This window comes from Ornithorhynchus anatinus, chromosome 7 (genome assembly GCF_004115215.2).
Source record: "Ornithorhynchus anatinus isolate Pmale09 chromosome 7, mOrnAna1.pri.v4, whole genome shotgun sequence".
Taxonomy (NCBI): domain Eukaryota; kingdom Metazoa; phylum Chordata; class Mammalia; order Monotremata; family Ornithorhynchidae; genus Ornithorhynchus; species Ornithorhynchus anatinus.
This window is the reverse complement of record NC_041734.1, coordinates 58844483-58861056: the sequence shown is the minus strand read 5'-3', so window position 1 is coordinate 58861056 and position 16574 is coordinate 58844483. Positions and strand designations below refer to the sequence as shown.

The window sequence follows — 16574 nt, the reverse complement described above, 5'->3', positions numbered from 1 at the left end:
ATAGTACTTATTGAGCGCTTACTATGTGCAGAGCACTGTACTAAGCACTTGGAATGAACAAGTCGGCCACAGATAGAGACAGTCCCTGCCGTTTGACGGGCTTACGGTCTAATCGGGGGAGACGGACAGACGAGAACGATGGCAGTAAATAGAGTCAAGGGGAAGAACATCTCATAAAAACAATGGCAACTAAATAGAATCAAGGCGATGTTGCAGGTAACACTCCAGGCTTTGGGAAACACCCGCTGGTATTCAATGGATGCTTCTGGGGTTATTCTAGAGAAGAGGCCTGGGGAAATTGGGGCCGTCTTGTCGTCTCCTCGACGGGAAGGAGACAACGAGTTGGCAGGCGAGACGCAACAGTAACGGGGATGTGGGAGACCCTTAAGTCACCCCCTTCAAACCCCAAGCAGGTGTTGTCTGGAGCCCACCCTCTGGCTTCCTAACCCCTGGCGGGCGTCCTGGCCGGCACAGCATGACCCAGTGAAAAGCAGCATGTCGTAACGGATAGAACACGGGCTTGGGAGGTCATGGGCCCTGATCCTGGCTCCACCATCATGGGCCCTGATCCTGGCTCCACCACTTGTCGGCTGTGTGACCTCGGACAAGTCACTTCTCTTCTCTGGCCTCAGTTACCTCAGCTGTAAAATGGGGATCGAGACCGAGCCCCAGGCGGGACGGGGACTGCGTCCAACTCGAACTGCTTGTATCCTCCCAGCACTCAGTACGGTGCGTGGCACATAGTGAGTCCTTAACAAATACCATTATTATTATCATCATCATCATCATCACCGGAGACTGCCCGCTTCCCTGACCTCTGCATCAGCTGATCTCAGTGTCCCCTGTTTATTCTTGCCAAGTGGACGGACCACCAACCTCCTCCTCCTCCCGCCCTTCTTCTCCCCTTCATTCATTCATTCAATCGTATTTATTGAGCGCTTACTGTGTACACAGCACCGTACTAATCGCTTGGAATGTACAATTTGCCAAGAGATGGAGGCGATCCGTGCCCGACAACGGGCTCACTGTCTAAACGGGGAGACGGACAAAAAACAAAACAAGTAGTCTGGCGTCAATATCATCAAGATCAATAGAATCGTAGATATAGACACATCATTAACAAAATAGAGTAATAAATAATACATACAAATAGGCACAAGGGCTGCGGGGAGGGGAAGGGGGAAGAGGAGCAGAGGGAAGGGAGGGCTCAATCCGGGAAGGCCTCCTATCTTCTCCCTCTCTCCTTCCTTTCTTCTCCTCCCCTTCTTCTCCCCCTCCTCCTTCTGCTCTTCCCTCTCTTCTCTTCCTCCCTTTCTCCTTCCCCTCTCCCCCTCCTCTTCTCCTCCCCTCTCCCCCTCCTCTTCTCCTTCCCTTCTTCTTCTCCTCTTCCCCTTCCCTCCTTCTCCTCCCCTTCTTCTCCCCCTCTCCTTCCCTTCTTCTCCCCCCTCCTTCCCCTTCTTCTTCTCCTCCCCCTCTCCTCCCCTTGCTCTGCCCCGCCCCCCGCCCCCCGCCCCCCGCCCGGGGCTGGAGTCACGTGACGCGGGGCGGGGCGGGGCGAGGCGAGGTGGGGGGGGCGGTGTGACGTCACCCCGTCGCGCGGCGTTGGCGTCAGGCTCGGGCGGCGGAGCAGGAGGAGGACGACGACGACGACGACGACGAGGAGGAGGAGGAGGAGGCGGTGGCTGGGTCCTGGCGGCGGCGGCGGCGGCGGTTGGGGCCCGCGGGGCGGCCTGAGGCCCCGCCGGCTGCGCTCCGCCGCGCTCGGTGGGGCCGGAGCGGAGCGGAGCGGAGCAGAGACCGGCCCGGCCCGGCCCCTGAGGTGAGTGACGGGCTGCGGCCCGGCGCCGCCCACTCCCGGACTCCGGACGAGGCCCCACCACCCCCCGCCGCAGCCCCGCACCCTCATTCATTCATCCATCCACCCATTCATCCATCTATTCATTCATCCATCCGTTCATTCATTCATCCATCTGTCCATCCATCCATTCATTCATCCATTCATCCATCTATCCATCCATCCATTCATCCATCTATTCATCCATCCATTCATCCATCCATCTATTCATCCATCCATCTATTCATCCATCCATCTATTCATCCATCCATCTATTCATCCATCCATCCATCCATCCATCCATCCATTCATCCATTCATTCATCCATCTATTCATCCATCTATTCATCCATCCATTCATCCCTCCATTCTACCATCCATCTACTCATCCATCCATTCATCCCTCCATTCTTCCCTCCATTCTTCCCTCCATTCTTCCATCCATCCATCCATCCATCCATCCATCCATCCATCCAACTATCCCTTCATCCATCCATTCATTCATCCATCCATCCATTCATCCACTCATTTATCCATTAATCCATCCATTCATTCAATCCTCTTTATCGAGCACTCACTACAAGCGGAGCCCTGTCCTCAGCGCTTGGAATGTAGAGAAGCAGCTTGGCATAGTGGAAAGAACCCGAGCTGGGGAATCAGAGGTCATGGGTTCAAATCCCCGGCTCCACCCCTTGTCAGCTCTGGGACTGTGGGCCGGTCACTTCACTTCTCTGGGCCTCAGTTCCCTCCTCTGCAAAATGGGGATTAACTATGAGCCGTGCATGGGACAACCTGATGACCCTGTATCTACCCCAGCACTTAGAACGGTGCTCGGCACATAGTAAGCGCTTAACAGATACCAACATTATTATTATGATTCTCTGGGCCTCAGTGACCTCATCTGGAAAATGGGGATGAAGACTGGGAGCCCCACGTGGGACAACCTGATCACCTTATATCTCCCCAGTACTTAGAACAGTGCTTGGCACATAGTAAGCACTTAAATACAACCATTATTAAGGGACAATTGGGCAGCGAGGGCTCACGGTCTAAAACGGGGAGACGGACTCCCTCCCTCTGCTCTCCCCCCTTCCCCTCAGCACTGGTGCGGATTTCTATATATTATTGATTATTTTATTAATGATGTGTTCATATCCAGGATTCTATTTATCTTGATGCTGTTGACGCCAGACTACTGGCTTTGTTTTGCCGTCCGTCTCCCCGGTTTAGACCGTGGAGCCCGTCATTGGACAGGGATGGTCTCTATCTGTTGCCCAATTGTCCATTCCAAGCGCTTAGTCCAGTGCTCTGCACAGAGTAAGCGCTCAATAAATATGAATGAATGAATCCTTCTATCCATAGATGGACATCTACTCAATAATAATAATGATGGCGTTTGTTAAGCGCATACTATGTGCAAAGCTCTAACTCTAAATGCTGGGGCGGATACAAGGTCTTCAGATTGTCCCACGTGGGGCTCACAGTCTTCATCCCCATTTGACAGATGAGGTCACTGAGGCCCAGAGAAGTGAAGTGGCTTACCCAAGGTCACACAGCTGACAAGGGGCAGAGCCGGGATTTGAACCCACAACCTCTGACTCCCAAGCTCAGGCTCTTTCCACTGAGCCATGCTGCTTCTCATCCATCTGTCGGTCGGTCCGAAGGGCACGGGCCGGGTTCCGCCCCCCGTGCCCCCATTTTGTTCTGTTTTGCTCTGCCATCCGTCTCCCCCGATTAGACCGGGAGCCCTTCGTTGGGCAGGGATGGTCTCTAGCTATTGCCCAATTGTACAGTCCAAGCATGTAGTACAGTGCTCTGCACACAGTAAGCGCTCAATAAATCCGATTGAATGAATGACTGGAAACTCCTTAGCGTGGCTCAGTGGAAAGAGCACGGGTTTAGCAGTCAGAGGTCATGGGTTCTAATTCCTGCTCCACCACCTGTCAGCTGTGTGACTTTGGCAAGTCACTTCACCTCTCTGGGCCTCAGTGACCTCATCTGTCAAACGGGGATGAAGACTGTGAGCTTCATGTGGGACAACCTGATGACCCTGTATCTACCCAAGTGCTTAGAACAGTGCTCGGCACATAGTAAGCGCTTAACAAATACCAACATTATTATTATTATTATTATCATTAAAGGCAGGGTCCCTGTTGGCTCCTCTGCCTGTGGCGTACTCTCCCAACCGCTCACTACACTGCCCTACACACATCAATCGTGGCGTAGCGGCAAGAGCCCGGGCTTGGGAGTCACAGGTCATAGGTTCTCATCCCACCTCTGCCACTTATCAGCTGGGTGACCTTGGGCCAGTCACTTCTCTGGGCCTCAGTGACCTCATCTGTCAAATGAAGACTGTGAGCCCTGTGTGGGACAGGGATTGTGTCCAACCCAATTTGCCTCTACTCACTCCAGCGCTTAGCACAATGCGTAGCACGTAATAATAATAATGGTATTTGTTAAGCGCTTACTATGTGCTAAATGCTGGGATAGATACCAGGTAATTAGGCTGTCCCACAGGGGGCTCACAGTCTTCATCCCCATTTTATAGATGAGTTCACTGAGGCCCAGAGAAGTGAAGTGACTTGCCCAAAGTCACACAGCTGACAAGTGGCGGAGGCGGGATTAGAACCCACACTCTCTGACTCCCAAGTCCGGGCTCTTGCCACTGAGCCACGCTACTTCACTAGCCATGAGTACCATTATTATTATCGTCTTGTATCTACCCCAGCACTTAGAAGAGTGCTTGGCACATAGCGTTTAACAAGTACCATTATTACTGTTATTATTATTATTCATTCATTCATTCATTCAATAGTATTGAGCACTTACTATGTGCAAAGCACTGTACTAAGCGCTTGAAATGGACAAATCGGCAACAGAGACAGTCCCTGCCCATTGACGGGCTTACAGTCTAATCGGGGGAGACGGGCAGACAAAACCAATAGCAATAAATAGAATCAAGGGGATGAACATCTCATTAAAACAATAGGAAATAAGTAGAATCAAGGTGATGTACATCTCATTAACAAAATAAATAGGGTAATGAAAATGTATGCAGTTGAGCGGATGAGTACAGTGCTGAAGGGAGGGGAAGGGAGAGGAGGAGGAGCAGAGGGAAAAGGGGGGAAAGGGGGCTTAGCCGAGGGGAAGTGAAGGGGGATAGAGGGGGAGCAGAGGGAAAAGGGGAGCTAAATCTGGGAAGGCTCTTGAAGGAGGTGAGCTCTAAGTAGGGCTTTGAAGAGGGGAAGAGAGTTAGTTTGGGGGAGGTGAGGAGGGAGGGCGTTCCAGGACCGCGGGAGGACGTGGCCCGGGGGTCGACCGGCGGAATAGACGAGAACGGGGGACAGTGAGGAGGTGGGCGGCGGAGGAGCGGACCCTGTGGGGTGGGCAGTGGAAAGAGAAGGGAGGAGAGGTAGGAGGGGGCGAGGTGATGGACAGCCTTAGAAGCCTAGAGTGAGGAGTTTTTGTTTTGTGCGGAAGTCGATAGGCAACCAGTGGAGGTTTTTAAGAAGGGGAGTGACAGGCCCAGAGCGTTTCTGCAGGAAGATGAGCCGGGCAGCGGAGTGAAGAATAGACCGGAGCGGGGAGAGACGGGAGGAAGGGCGATCAGAGAAAGGCTGACACAATAATCCAGCCGGCATGTTACGAGAGCCCGTACCAATAAGATAGCCGTTTGGGTGGAGAGGAAAGGGCGGATCTTGGCGATATTATAAAGGTGAGACCGGCCGGTCTCTGTGACGGATCGGATGCGTGGGGTGAACGAGAGAGCCGAGTCAAAGATGACACCGAGGTCGCGGGCCCGAGAGACGGGAAGGATGGTCGTACCATCCACGGTGATAGGGAAGTCAGGTAGAGGACAGGGCTTGGGAGGGAGGATAGGGAGCTCAGTTTTGGACATGTTGAGTTTTAGGTGGCGGGCAGATATCCAGGTAGAGACGTCCTGGAGGCAGGAGGAGATAGCACTTACTCTGTGCCAGACACTATACTAAGCGCTGGGGTGGATACAAGCCAGTCAGGTTGGTCACAGTCTCTATCCCACGTGGGGCACTCGATCTCCATGCACAAAGCGAGCACTCAATAAATATCATTGTTTGCTCGACCTCCCCGGAACTATATCTAGGCCTCAGTTAACATTAGATGCGGCCAGACCAGTGACTGAATGTAAAGGGGTTTTTATTTTTTTGCAAACTTCATTCAGTCGTATTTGTTGAGCACTTACTGCGTGCCAAGCACTGAACTAAGCGCTGGGGTAGATACAAGCAAATATGGTTGGACACGGTCCCTGTCCCTCATGGGGCTTCCAGTCTCGATCGCCATTTGTTACGTGCTTACTTTGTGCCAGTTACCGTGTGAAGAGCTGGGATAAAATGCAGGATAATAGGGATGGGCAGCGCCCCAGTTCAACCCAGGGCTCCCAGACATAATCCTCATTTTACAGGTGAGGTAGGTGAGGCACAAAGGAGTTCAGTGACTTGCCCGAGGTCACACAGCAGTCAGGCGACAGCGGGATTAGAACCCAGGCCTTTTCTCTTTTCACTAAGCCAAACTGCTTCCCAAGGAGCTAGCCACTTTACGGGGTAGTCGACGACGATCATAATTGCAGTACTCGTTGAGGAATTGAAATGGGGATTGAAACGGAACCCCATGGGGCAGGGATTGTGTCCAACCTGATTTGCTTGTGTCCTCCCCGGTGTCCAGTCCAGTGCCTGGCACGCAGTAAGCACTTAGCGAATCCGAGAGCTGTGACCTGTCAGATTTGGGATGGAGGAGTCAGGCCAGTGGTAATAATGAGTGAGGGGATGAAGGTATACAATAAAAGTAAATATTGTTCCAGCCCTTGAGGAATTTACCATCTAGCGTGGGAGACCGGCGGATGAAGTATTCATGCAATGAAGCAGTGTCGTCTAGTGGATAGAACAGAGGCTCAAATATTATTATTATTACTGATGCTATTTTTTGAGCACCTGCAGGTGCAGCGTGCTGCCTAAATTCAGTTGGGAAAGCATAACAGAAGCACAAGAGGCATTCCTTGCCCCCAGTGAGCTTGCGCCCTGAGAGAGACAGATGTAGAAATGTTTATCGGTAGAATGGGTGAGAGCAAATAAGTGGCTGTATAACCGTATATATAAACGAGCGTCACGGAAAGGTAGAAGTAAATATGTAAGCGGGTGAGGTGGCTGTTATGTTGGTACAGCTCTGGTTGTTGGGAGGTAATCGGGGAAGGCTTCGTTGGAGGAACGGAAATTTAGCTGGGCTTTGAAAGTGGGGAGAGCTGTGATCTGTCAGATTTAGGATGGAGGAGTCAGGCCACTTGTAATAATGAACGAGGGTTACAACATTCACTTTTATCGCACATGATAAAAGTAAATATTGTTCCAGCCCTTAAGGAATTCACTAGCACGGGAGACCGGCGAAGTATTCATACGGCGAAGCAGCGTGGTGTAGTGGATAGAGCACAGGCCTGAGAGTCAGAAGGACCTGGGTTCTAATCCAGGCTCTGCCACTTGTCTCATGTGTGATCTTGGGCAGTCACTTAACTTCTGGTCTGGGAGCTTGTTGTGGGCAGGGAATGTATCTGTCTGTTATAACGTGCTCTCCCAACCTCTGAGTTCAGTGCATTATGCGTGGAAAGTGCTCAATAAATACGATTAAATGAACTTCTCTGTGCCTCAGATCCCTCATCTGTAAAATCGGGATTAAGATTGAGAGCCCCATGTGGGACAACCTGATTGTCTTGTATAATAATAATAATGTTGGTATCTGTTAAGTGCTTACTATGTGCAGAGCGCTGTTCTGAGCACTGGTAGATCCAGGGTCATCAGGTTGTCCCACGTGAGGCGCTCAGTTAATTCCCATTTTACAGAAGAGGTAACTGAGGCCCAGAGAAGTGACTTGCCCACAGTCACACAGCTGACAAGTGGCAGAGCCGGGATTCGAACCCATGACCTCTGACTCGCAAGCCCGGACTTCTTCCACTGAGCCACGCTGCTACCCCAGCACTTAGAACAGTGCCTGGCACACGGTGAGCCCTTAACAAATACCTTTAAAAAAAGTGGGGGAGATGAGCGAAAACAGAGATGCAACTGACAACTATTGAGACAGAAATGAGTAAATACACGGACAGACACAAGTGCTACAGGTAGCTGATGAGATGACCCGAACAGGAAAGTAGGGATTAGTCAGAGAATATACTGTAGGAAGAGACTGCATCCCGGTGTAGGTGGTGGTGTTAAGTGTGTCCTTTCATACGACTATAGGAAGTCGGGTTACTGGAATAAGGTGGCCTGGCAGGGTTTCTGTAATGATTGGGCAGCTGCCGACGCCCCACCCACCTTGGCCACTGGAGCAGCCCTCTCCACCCCACCCCATCGCCACCTCGCTATCAGTGCCAGGTTGCTGTGCTGTGTCAAAAAATAGCCCTGGCAGGATTGAGGGGAAAAAACACACACACACGTCCCCCACCCCCCACTGACCCTGTTTGCTTGTATGCAGTCTGGAGGTCATGTAAAGCAGAGAGTGTAACTGGTGGTGTCCCCGTCCCCCACCACCATGGTATTTCTGTGACCGGCACCCACTAGAATTTTAAATTGGCCCTTTGCCTAAGAGTAACCACAGCCAGGTCACAGATATTTTGATGTCTTCCTAGCGTGGTGTCCGCCCGATGGGCCGAGTGAGTGTTTGGGTCTTTCCCTCTGAGGACCTGAGCCCCCCCGAATGCCATGGGAGACCGCGGTCTGCAGAAGTGCCGGGGGGGATGGATTTCCCGTTGCTGAGCCCCAGAGCCAAGTGACTTGTCCTTTCTCTTCCTCCAGGTTCAGAATCCTGGGTGTCCATCAACTCTGTCTCCCCACTGCCTAACGGGAGCCACTATGGCCCCCAAAGACATCATGACCAACTCCCATGCTAAGTCCATCCTCAATTCGATGAACTCTCTCCGCAAGAGCAACACCCTCTGTGACGTGACGTTGAGAGTGGAGCAGAAGGACTTCCCCGCTCACCGGATTGTGCTGGCGGCCTGCAGTGACTATTTCTGTGCCATGTTTACCAGCGAGGTAAGCGGGAGGGAAATCTTCCTGGGGAACGAGGCCCCAAAGCTCGTTACCTGCCCTGCCTCTTAGCGCTGCAGAAGTGGCTGGATCAAATAGTAGGTCATAATGATTGTGGCATTTAAGTGCGTACTGTGGGCCGGTCACTTTGCTAAGCACTGGGGCGGATACAAGCAAATCGGGGTGGACACAGTCCCTGTCCCCACATGGGACTCAGTCTTAAATCTCCATTTTGCAGCTGAGGCAGCTGAGGCACAGAGAAGTGAAGTGACTTGCCCGAGTCACACAGCAGAACTGTGGCAGAGCTGGGATTAGAACTCAGGTCCTTCCGACTCCCAGGCCCGTGCTCTGTCCATTAGGCCCTGCTGCTTCCCATTGTCAGCCCCGTCCCCAAGGAGAGACAGGAGTCCCTTCCCTTAATGTCATCCCCTATAGACTGTAAACTTCTTCATTCAATTGTATTTACTGAGCGCTTACTTTGTGCAGAGCACTGTGATAAGCGCTTGGAACGTACAATTCGGCAACAGATAGAGGCAATCCCTGCCCAATAACGGGCTCACAGTCTAAAAGGGGGAGACAGACAGCAAAGCAAAACAGAACAGGGATCATGTCTGCCAACTCCTTTGTAGCGTACTTTCCCAAATGCTTACTACAGTACTTTGCATCCAGTAAGCGCTCAATGAATACCATTGATTAATGGATTGAGCCAACCCAGTAGTCTGCCTGGCTATAGCACCAGAGGATATTAGAGGAAGAGTTTCTTCCCACCTCACCTTCTCTCCACTTCCTTCCAACCTAATGGGTAGCAATACACTTTCTAACATCCCTAGTTTGGTTTTTTTCCTCTATTAATCCGTCATGTCCATGAATGAACCTTTCCTGAGACTTCCCTTTCCCAGTTGTTCTATAACTGCTACTCGTGAGGGTATCCAAAATCCTTCTTCAGCCTATTGATATTTTCCACCTCAGCAGCTTTTTTGGGGTGGAAATTTCATAAGCACATCACCCACTGTGTGGACTGTTCTTTCAAGTTTCATCCCACCGCCAACCCCCTTGTCCCAGTACTTGGATTTGACAGACCTCAGTTCCATGTTTGCCCTTTGTTATTTAATAAACTCCAATCATCATCCCCCTCTCGGCCGTGTTCTTGTATCATTTCTAAAGAGCAAGCTCTGTTACGCCCTTCTGAAAATATGGTGACCCCGAGTATTCGAGGTATTATGGGTGCAGATAAACCCTGGTTCTGTATAGTGGGTAGAAATAGACTTTTGGTTGGACACCCTTCCTAATGACACCTAACATTTGATTGGCCTTTTTGGCTTCCATGTCCCGCCAAACCAGACCTCTTAAGTGTATTTTTCAGTGAGCTCAGAGTCCACCATCATAGGGGATGTTTGGATTGTTTTCCAAGAGGCATTTCCTTGGCCACATTGAAAGCACATCTATCACTTTTCTGGCCCTTTATTCTCCTTTATAAGAGAATCCGGCTCTCTGTCCCCAGCATCGCTGCATGTCACCATCTGGAAGAGTTTAGCGTCGCATGTAAACTTGGAGATTTTACTTCCTAGTGTTTCTTTCAGACCACTCATGAAAATGGTCAATAACATTGGTCCTAGCACCAACCTCTTAGGCATTACACTATTTATCCTCTCCATCTGGAATCTATCCTTAGGAGAAGCAGCGTGGCTCAGTGGCAAGAGCATGGATTTTGGAGTCAGAGGTCACTTAACTTCTCTGTGCCTCAGTTCCCTCATTTGTAAAATGGGCATTAAGACTGTGAGCCCCAGGTGGGACAACTTGACCATTTTGTATCCTCCCCAGCGCTTAGAACAGTGCTCTGCACATATTAAGCGCTTAACAAATGCCATCAACGTTCTTTTGTGAGGTTTTTTTTTTTTTTTAGCCATAACAGAGCGTTCCTCTAATCCCCTAACTCAGTTTTTAAATATGTCTACTGGTTCCCTCCATCAACCTGTTTTTTGGCCCTTCAGATAACTTCAGCAATTTAGTGAGGCACAGTTTCGTTTTCAAGTAACAGTGTTGTCTTTTGCTTTTGTTTATGTCTGTGTGTATATGTGCATACTCACTGATATTAAACTTACAGATGCACCTGGTTGCAGGTGTAAAAGTGAGGTGAGCCAGGCTATAATTCCCCAGGTCATCTCCGGGGCCCTTCTTAAAGAAGGATGTTATAAAGGCGAGTCTCCAATCCTCCAGGACGGTGGCCATTTGCAATAAGTCGACTGCTTTTGAAAGAATTTCCACAATTTTCCCTCCAGATTCCTTCAAAGCTCCCCTCTAGACTGTCAGCTCGTGGGTAGAGAATATGTCTGTGATACTGTACTCTCCCTAGTGCTTAGCACAATGCTCTGCCACAGTACGTGCTCAGTAAATATGATCGACTGGCTCACAGTTGGATGTTCTCTGGTCTTGGTGACATGTTACTCTTTCAGATCCATAACCTCTGAGGGGTTAAAGGGAAGGAGCTGGCTTGTTCGGTAAAGGGAAGACCCCTATGCTGAATTCTCCTTTCATCCTCCCAGTGAATCTGCCTCGTCCGAGCTCTAACCGGGCCTCGTCTAGGAGCAGGAGAGATTTGCGGTTCCAGGCCCCTGGCTTCACGTGAAATGGTTTTGGGGAGGTACATGCTGTTAGCAGTTTGGCAGTTCTCCCTCTTTTTTGCCATGAACCGGAGCTGTCAAAACTGCATCTCACAAGCCACATGGAGCCGTTCTTGTTTGCTGACACCCCTTCTCTCCCCTCCCCCTCCACCCACCTTCCAGAAGGCCTGCTTGCCATTCTGGTTTCAGGGAATTTTTTTGGTCTGCGACTCTCGGGCATATTGTGTTTTCGGTCTGTGAGACTTGGCCACCGCTGCTGTTAATCTGAGGCCAAGGGGGGTGACTTTGCATCTCCTGAGTTCATTCATTCAGTCGTATTCCTTGAGCGCTTACTCTGTGCGGAGCACTGTACTAAGCGCTTGGAAGGTTCACGAGTTACTCCCACAGCTTTCCATTCAAAACCAGAGTAAACACAGTGCGTTGGGATGGGAGGGAAGGGTGTCCAGCTCTGCCTGCTTACTGGCATTGAGCTTGGTTTGTGACCTTGGGTGTAAAATGGGGATTAAGTCCGTGAGCCCCAGGTGGGACAGGAACTGTTTTGCTCGTATCCACCCCAGCACTTAATACGGTGCCTGGCACATAGTAAGGACTTAGCTAATGCTAATATAGTATTATGATAATAATAGTAATAAAAACATCCATGATCAGACCCAGTCGGTGTGTGCCTCGCTTTTTCTCCTTGAGGGCAGGGATCACCAGCTTCAATGTTTTTGTATGTTTCCTGTGCACTCGGCAGACTTCGGATTAAATATTGTCGATGACTGTCGATGGTGTGGGCACGTCCTCTTCTCCCTCACATCTGCCCCCCTGCCGGAAATATTTTTCCAGCGCTTTTCTCACACACCAGTGTTAAAAGAGGAAGCAGGGTGGCCTAGTGGAAAAAGCATGGTCCCGGGAGTCAGAGAACTTGGGTTCTAATCCTGGCTCCACCACTTGTCTGCTGAGTGACCTTGGCAAGTCACTTCTCTCCTCTGTGCCTCAGTTCCCTCATCTGCAGAATGGGGATTCAATACCTGCTCTCCCTTTTACTTTGACTGTGAGCCCCATGTGGGATCTGGTTATCTTGTGTTTACCCCAACGCTTAGTAGAGTGCTTGGTACATAGTAAGCACTTATCACGTTGATAAAATCACTCATCCTGTCTGCCTGGATTACAGCATCAGTCTCCTTGCTGACCTACCAGCCTCCTGTCTCTCCCCACTCCAGTCCATACTTCTCTCTGCTGCTCGGATCATTTTTCTACAGAAATGTTCTGTACTCGTCACCCTGTACCTCAGACCCCTCCAGTGGTTGCCCATCCACCTCCGCATCAAACAAAAACTCCTCTCCCTTGGCTTTAAAATTCTCCTTCGTTTTCCCCCCTCCTACCTCTCCTCACTTCTCTCTTTATATAACCCAGCCTGCACACTTGGATTCTCTAAGGCTAACCTTCTCACTGCACCTCGATCTTGCTTATCTCGCTGCCGACCCCTAGCCCATGTCCTGCCTCTGGTCTGGAACACCCTCCCTCCTCAAATTTGACAGGCAATTACTCTCTCCCTCCTCAAATTCGACAGTTACTCCCCTCCTGCTTCAAAGTTTTCCTGAAGGTACATCTCCTCCAAGAGGTCTTCCCAGACTAAGCCCCACCTTTCCTCATCTCCCACTCCCTTCTGCGTCTCCCTGACTTGCTTCTTTTGCTCCTTCCCCTCCCAGCCCCACGGCACTTATGTACATATCTGTAATTTTATTTATTTGTATTGGTGTTTCTCTCCCCACCTCTAGACCGTAAGTTCGTGGTGACAGGAAATGTCACCGGTTATTGTTTTATTGTATTTTCCCAAGCGCTTAGTACAGTGTTCTGCATATAGTGCTCAATAAATACGATTGAATGAATGAATAAATGTGATTATTACTTATAATACGATATATAAATATATATATCATATAATAATAATAAGCCCCCGAGGCTTTGAGCATCTGTGGCCCGAGAAAGGACGCTACTGAGGCTGTAGATCATGGTTGAAACTCTTTTGATAAAGTCTTCCTAGCAGGCTGATCTCTTTGGGATCCAGTCTAATTTCTTGCCTACTTGAGGCCTGTGTACTAGAATAAGCAAAGTCCAGTACGTAGCCCAATAGGCTTCTTTCAGACCAGTTTCGCCCAATAAAGTGGCACAGCATATCCCCCACCCTCGTGAGTCGGAAGATTGTAAACTTCTTATGGGCAGAGATTGCACGTACCAACTCTGTTGTACTTTCCCAAGTGCTGAGTTCAGTGCTCCGCACACAGTAAATGCTCAAATACCTTTTCTTTCTTTTTTTCTTTTAACTGAGCTGCATCAGAAGCCACAAGTTCATCGTGGGAGAGGCGGGAGGTGTCACCCAACAGCTGCCCAGCCTGAAATGAATATCGGGAGTGAGATGTTGCTGGCTAATTATATCCTGAGCATCCCACTCACTGGCATCTGAAAGAAAAACAGGCCTTCTACAGATGCTTTGTGTTGCTGCACTGGCTCTCCCTCCTCCTGGAATCCAGAGGATGGAGGCGTCCTAGGAGAAAACGCGCTTCACTCTTTGTTGCCCTTCCCTGTCGTTTTCTCTTTGGTTGTCTCTCTCCCCCCCAGGTGCCGATGTAGAGGCCGGGAAAAGGGAGAGCTTTTAAGCGTGGCCGAGGGGACCCGTTGGGGTTCAGGGTGGGCTGGGGGAGGGAGAGACTAAGGAGCCCGGCTTCTCACAACCGACTGACATCCCAACCCCTGTTTCTCCTCCTTGGAACCCGCAGCTTTCAGAAAAGGGGAAGCCATACGTCGATATTCAAGGCCTGACTGCCTCCACTATGGAAATCCTGTTGGACTTTGTGTACACGGAGACGGTGCATGTGACCGTGGAGAATGTTCAGGAGTTGCTCCCCGCAGCTTGTCTGCTTCAGTTGAAAGGTAACCGGAGACCCATCCACCGGCCAGAGTGACAGCTCCTTGGGTGTCTGCTGGGCTTCTGAGAATTGGGCCTCTTTGCACTTAGAGAAGAATCTAGGTGTCGGGATGAGAGTAACAAGGAGCTTCCGGGCGACGGGGCGGCCGACGCCGGCTCTTTGCACTGTAGCAGCCGAACAGATTTCCAAGAGGGTTTTTACATTCCAAGAATGTGGTCTTTATTTCCTAAAATGGGAAGAGGCCTCAGCCGTACCGCTTTCCTGCTTCTTTGCGTTGTTATTTTTAATGTTTATTCATCAATCAGTCAATGGTATTGAGCACTTATAGCGTGCAGAGCACTGTTTTAAGCGCTTGAAAGAGTACGGTACAACAGAGTTGGTTCACAGATGAGTCACTTATCTCTTTGGGGAGTTATCGTTTCGCGTGAGTGGAGGATGAATTATTCCAATGGCCTGAATTTCTTACTAGACTACGGTGAGTAGTTGCTGGCATCCTCTTTGGGCCAAATTTATATTGGTTTTCCATGTAGAGTGAAATTGAGATTCCTGGATCTAAGTTGCCAGATTCAGTAGTTATAAAGATCTTTGATCTTTTATCAAGATCAAGGTGATCCCCTTTCCTGAGCCTTTGGGGATTTGCCTCCCCGTTTAAAGAGAAGGTAGATGAGGCCCAGAGAGCCTAAGATAGTTGGCTAGAGATCTCGCCGAAAACGAGGCCGAACCGGCACTGGAATTGAACGGCCGTAAGTCTTCGGGCCGCTCTGGGTAGCGGCGACCAGAGGCTGCCTCTTCAGCGATGTGGGAGTTCAGTTAGACTCAACCCCCGCAAGGAGATCCACAGTCTGTCTCCGGTTGTTCTCTCTCAGGGGTGAAGCAGGCCTGCTGCGAGTTCCTCGAGAGCCAGCTAGACCCGTCCAACTGCCTGGGCATCCGGGACTTTGCCGAGACGCACAACTGCGTGGATCTCATGCAGGCGGCCGAGGTCTTCAGCCAGAAGCACTTCCCCGAGGTGGTGCAGCACGAGGAGTTCATCCTTCTGAGCCAGGGGGAGGTAGAGAAGCTCATCAGGTGTGATGAAATTCAGGTAAGGGGGGGGGCCGAGGGATGTGACTTCGACCGCAGCCCGACCTCGTACGTCTGCAAGTTCGTGTCCGATCAGGGATCCGTCAGTTGGATTTATTGAGCACCTCCTGAGTGCCAGGCGCCGAAATAGGTACTGGGAAAGGCTTTACTGGAAGCAGGATGCATGTTCCCAGCCCTCGCGGAACTTAGGTTATAAAGGGGGAGAACATTTATTTACGTACGGTGGGAGCTGGAGGAAAAACAGGAGCCTGATAGGCTCCCATACCGAGACTCTGAAGAGGGAAAGGTTCACTTACCCCCTCGCATCCTGAATGGAGAAGGCATCTGTCTGAGAGGTCTTTATCTCTCTCACACTCTTGTTCCCCAGCCTCTCGTGACTCAATAGATGGCAGCGCAAAAATGAAACACATATTTCTCGATCCCTGCGTGAGACCTCTTGAACGAAGGCCGAGCTCCCTTCCCCCTTATGTCTTAGGACTGCTGCCCTCTTCTGCACATGCCCGCTTCTCAGGGAGGAGAAGTTTCCTGGGAATTAGTTGCCCTGAAAAAGAGATGATAGGTGAAGTAATAATAATATTTAACCGCTTACTATGTTCGGAGCACTATATGAGGGACCTGGGAGAGTACAATAGAGTTAGTGAACACAGTCTGTCCTCAAAGAGCATACAGTCTATTATAATGAATGTGGTATTTAAATGCCAAGCACTGTGGCAGATGGAAGATAATCTATCCTCCGACTCAGAGTCTGTCCCACCTGGGAGTCACGGTCAGTCTAAATGGAAGGAAGAATAGGTGTTTCGTGTTGGCTTGGGACATTTGGTCTCTCCTGAACCTGCAGGATCCCTGGTGAGCTAAAGTGTAACGGGTGGGGGATGGAGCCAGAATGAGAAGAGGCGAGAGTCTTTAGCTTTTTAGGAGGCAGAGCTGAACCCCAAAAACTGAGTGGGAGGACAACTGGTCACCTACTAGACTGGCGAAGAATGCTCTGCACACGGTATGATCTCTCAGTAAGTGCTACTGATTAAATTAGACTGTGGGACTGAGGTGGAGAACAGCGCAGAGTCCCTTCTGATCAATCC

General features: G+C 50.3%; 1 protein-coding gene across 1 annotated transcript in view; it reads left to right on the top strand.

Moving 5' to 3' along the window:
• The first annotated feature begins 1709 nt into the window (after positions 1–1709).
• The window catches only part of KLHL12 (kelch like family member 12), a 35805-nt gene continuing 20940 nt past the window's right edge, over positions 1710–16574 (top strand). The window contains exons 1-4 of the mRNA XM_029069078.2: positions 1710–1819; positions 8646–8885; positions 14263–14416; positions 15279–15496. Of these exons, the coding sequence (XP_028924911.1) occupies positions 8703–8885; positions 14263–14416; positions 15279–15496 (555 nt within the window). The 5' untranslated portion in view covers positions 1710–1819; positions 8646–8702. The remainder of the gene's footprint in view (positions 1820–8645; positions 8886–14262; positions 14417–15278; positions 15497–16574) is intronic.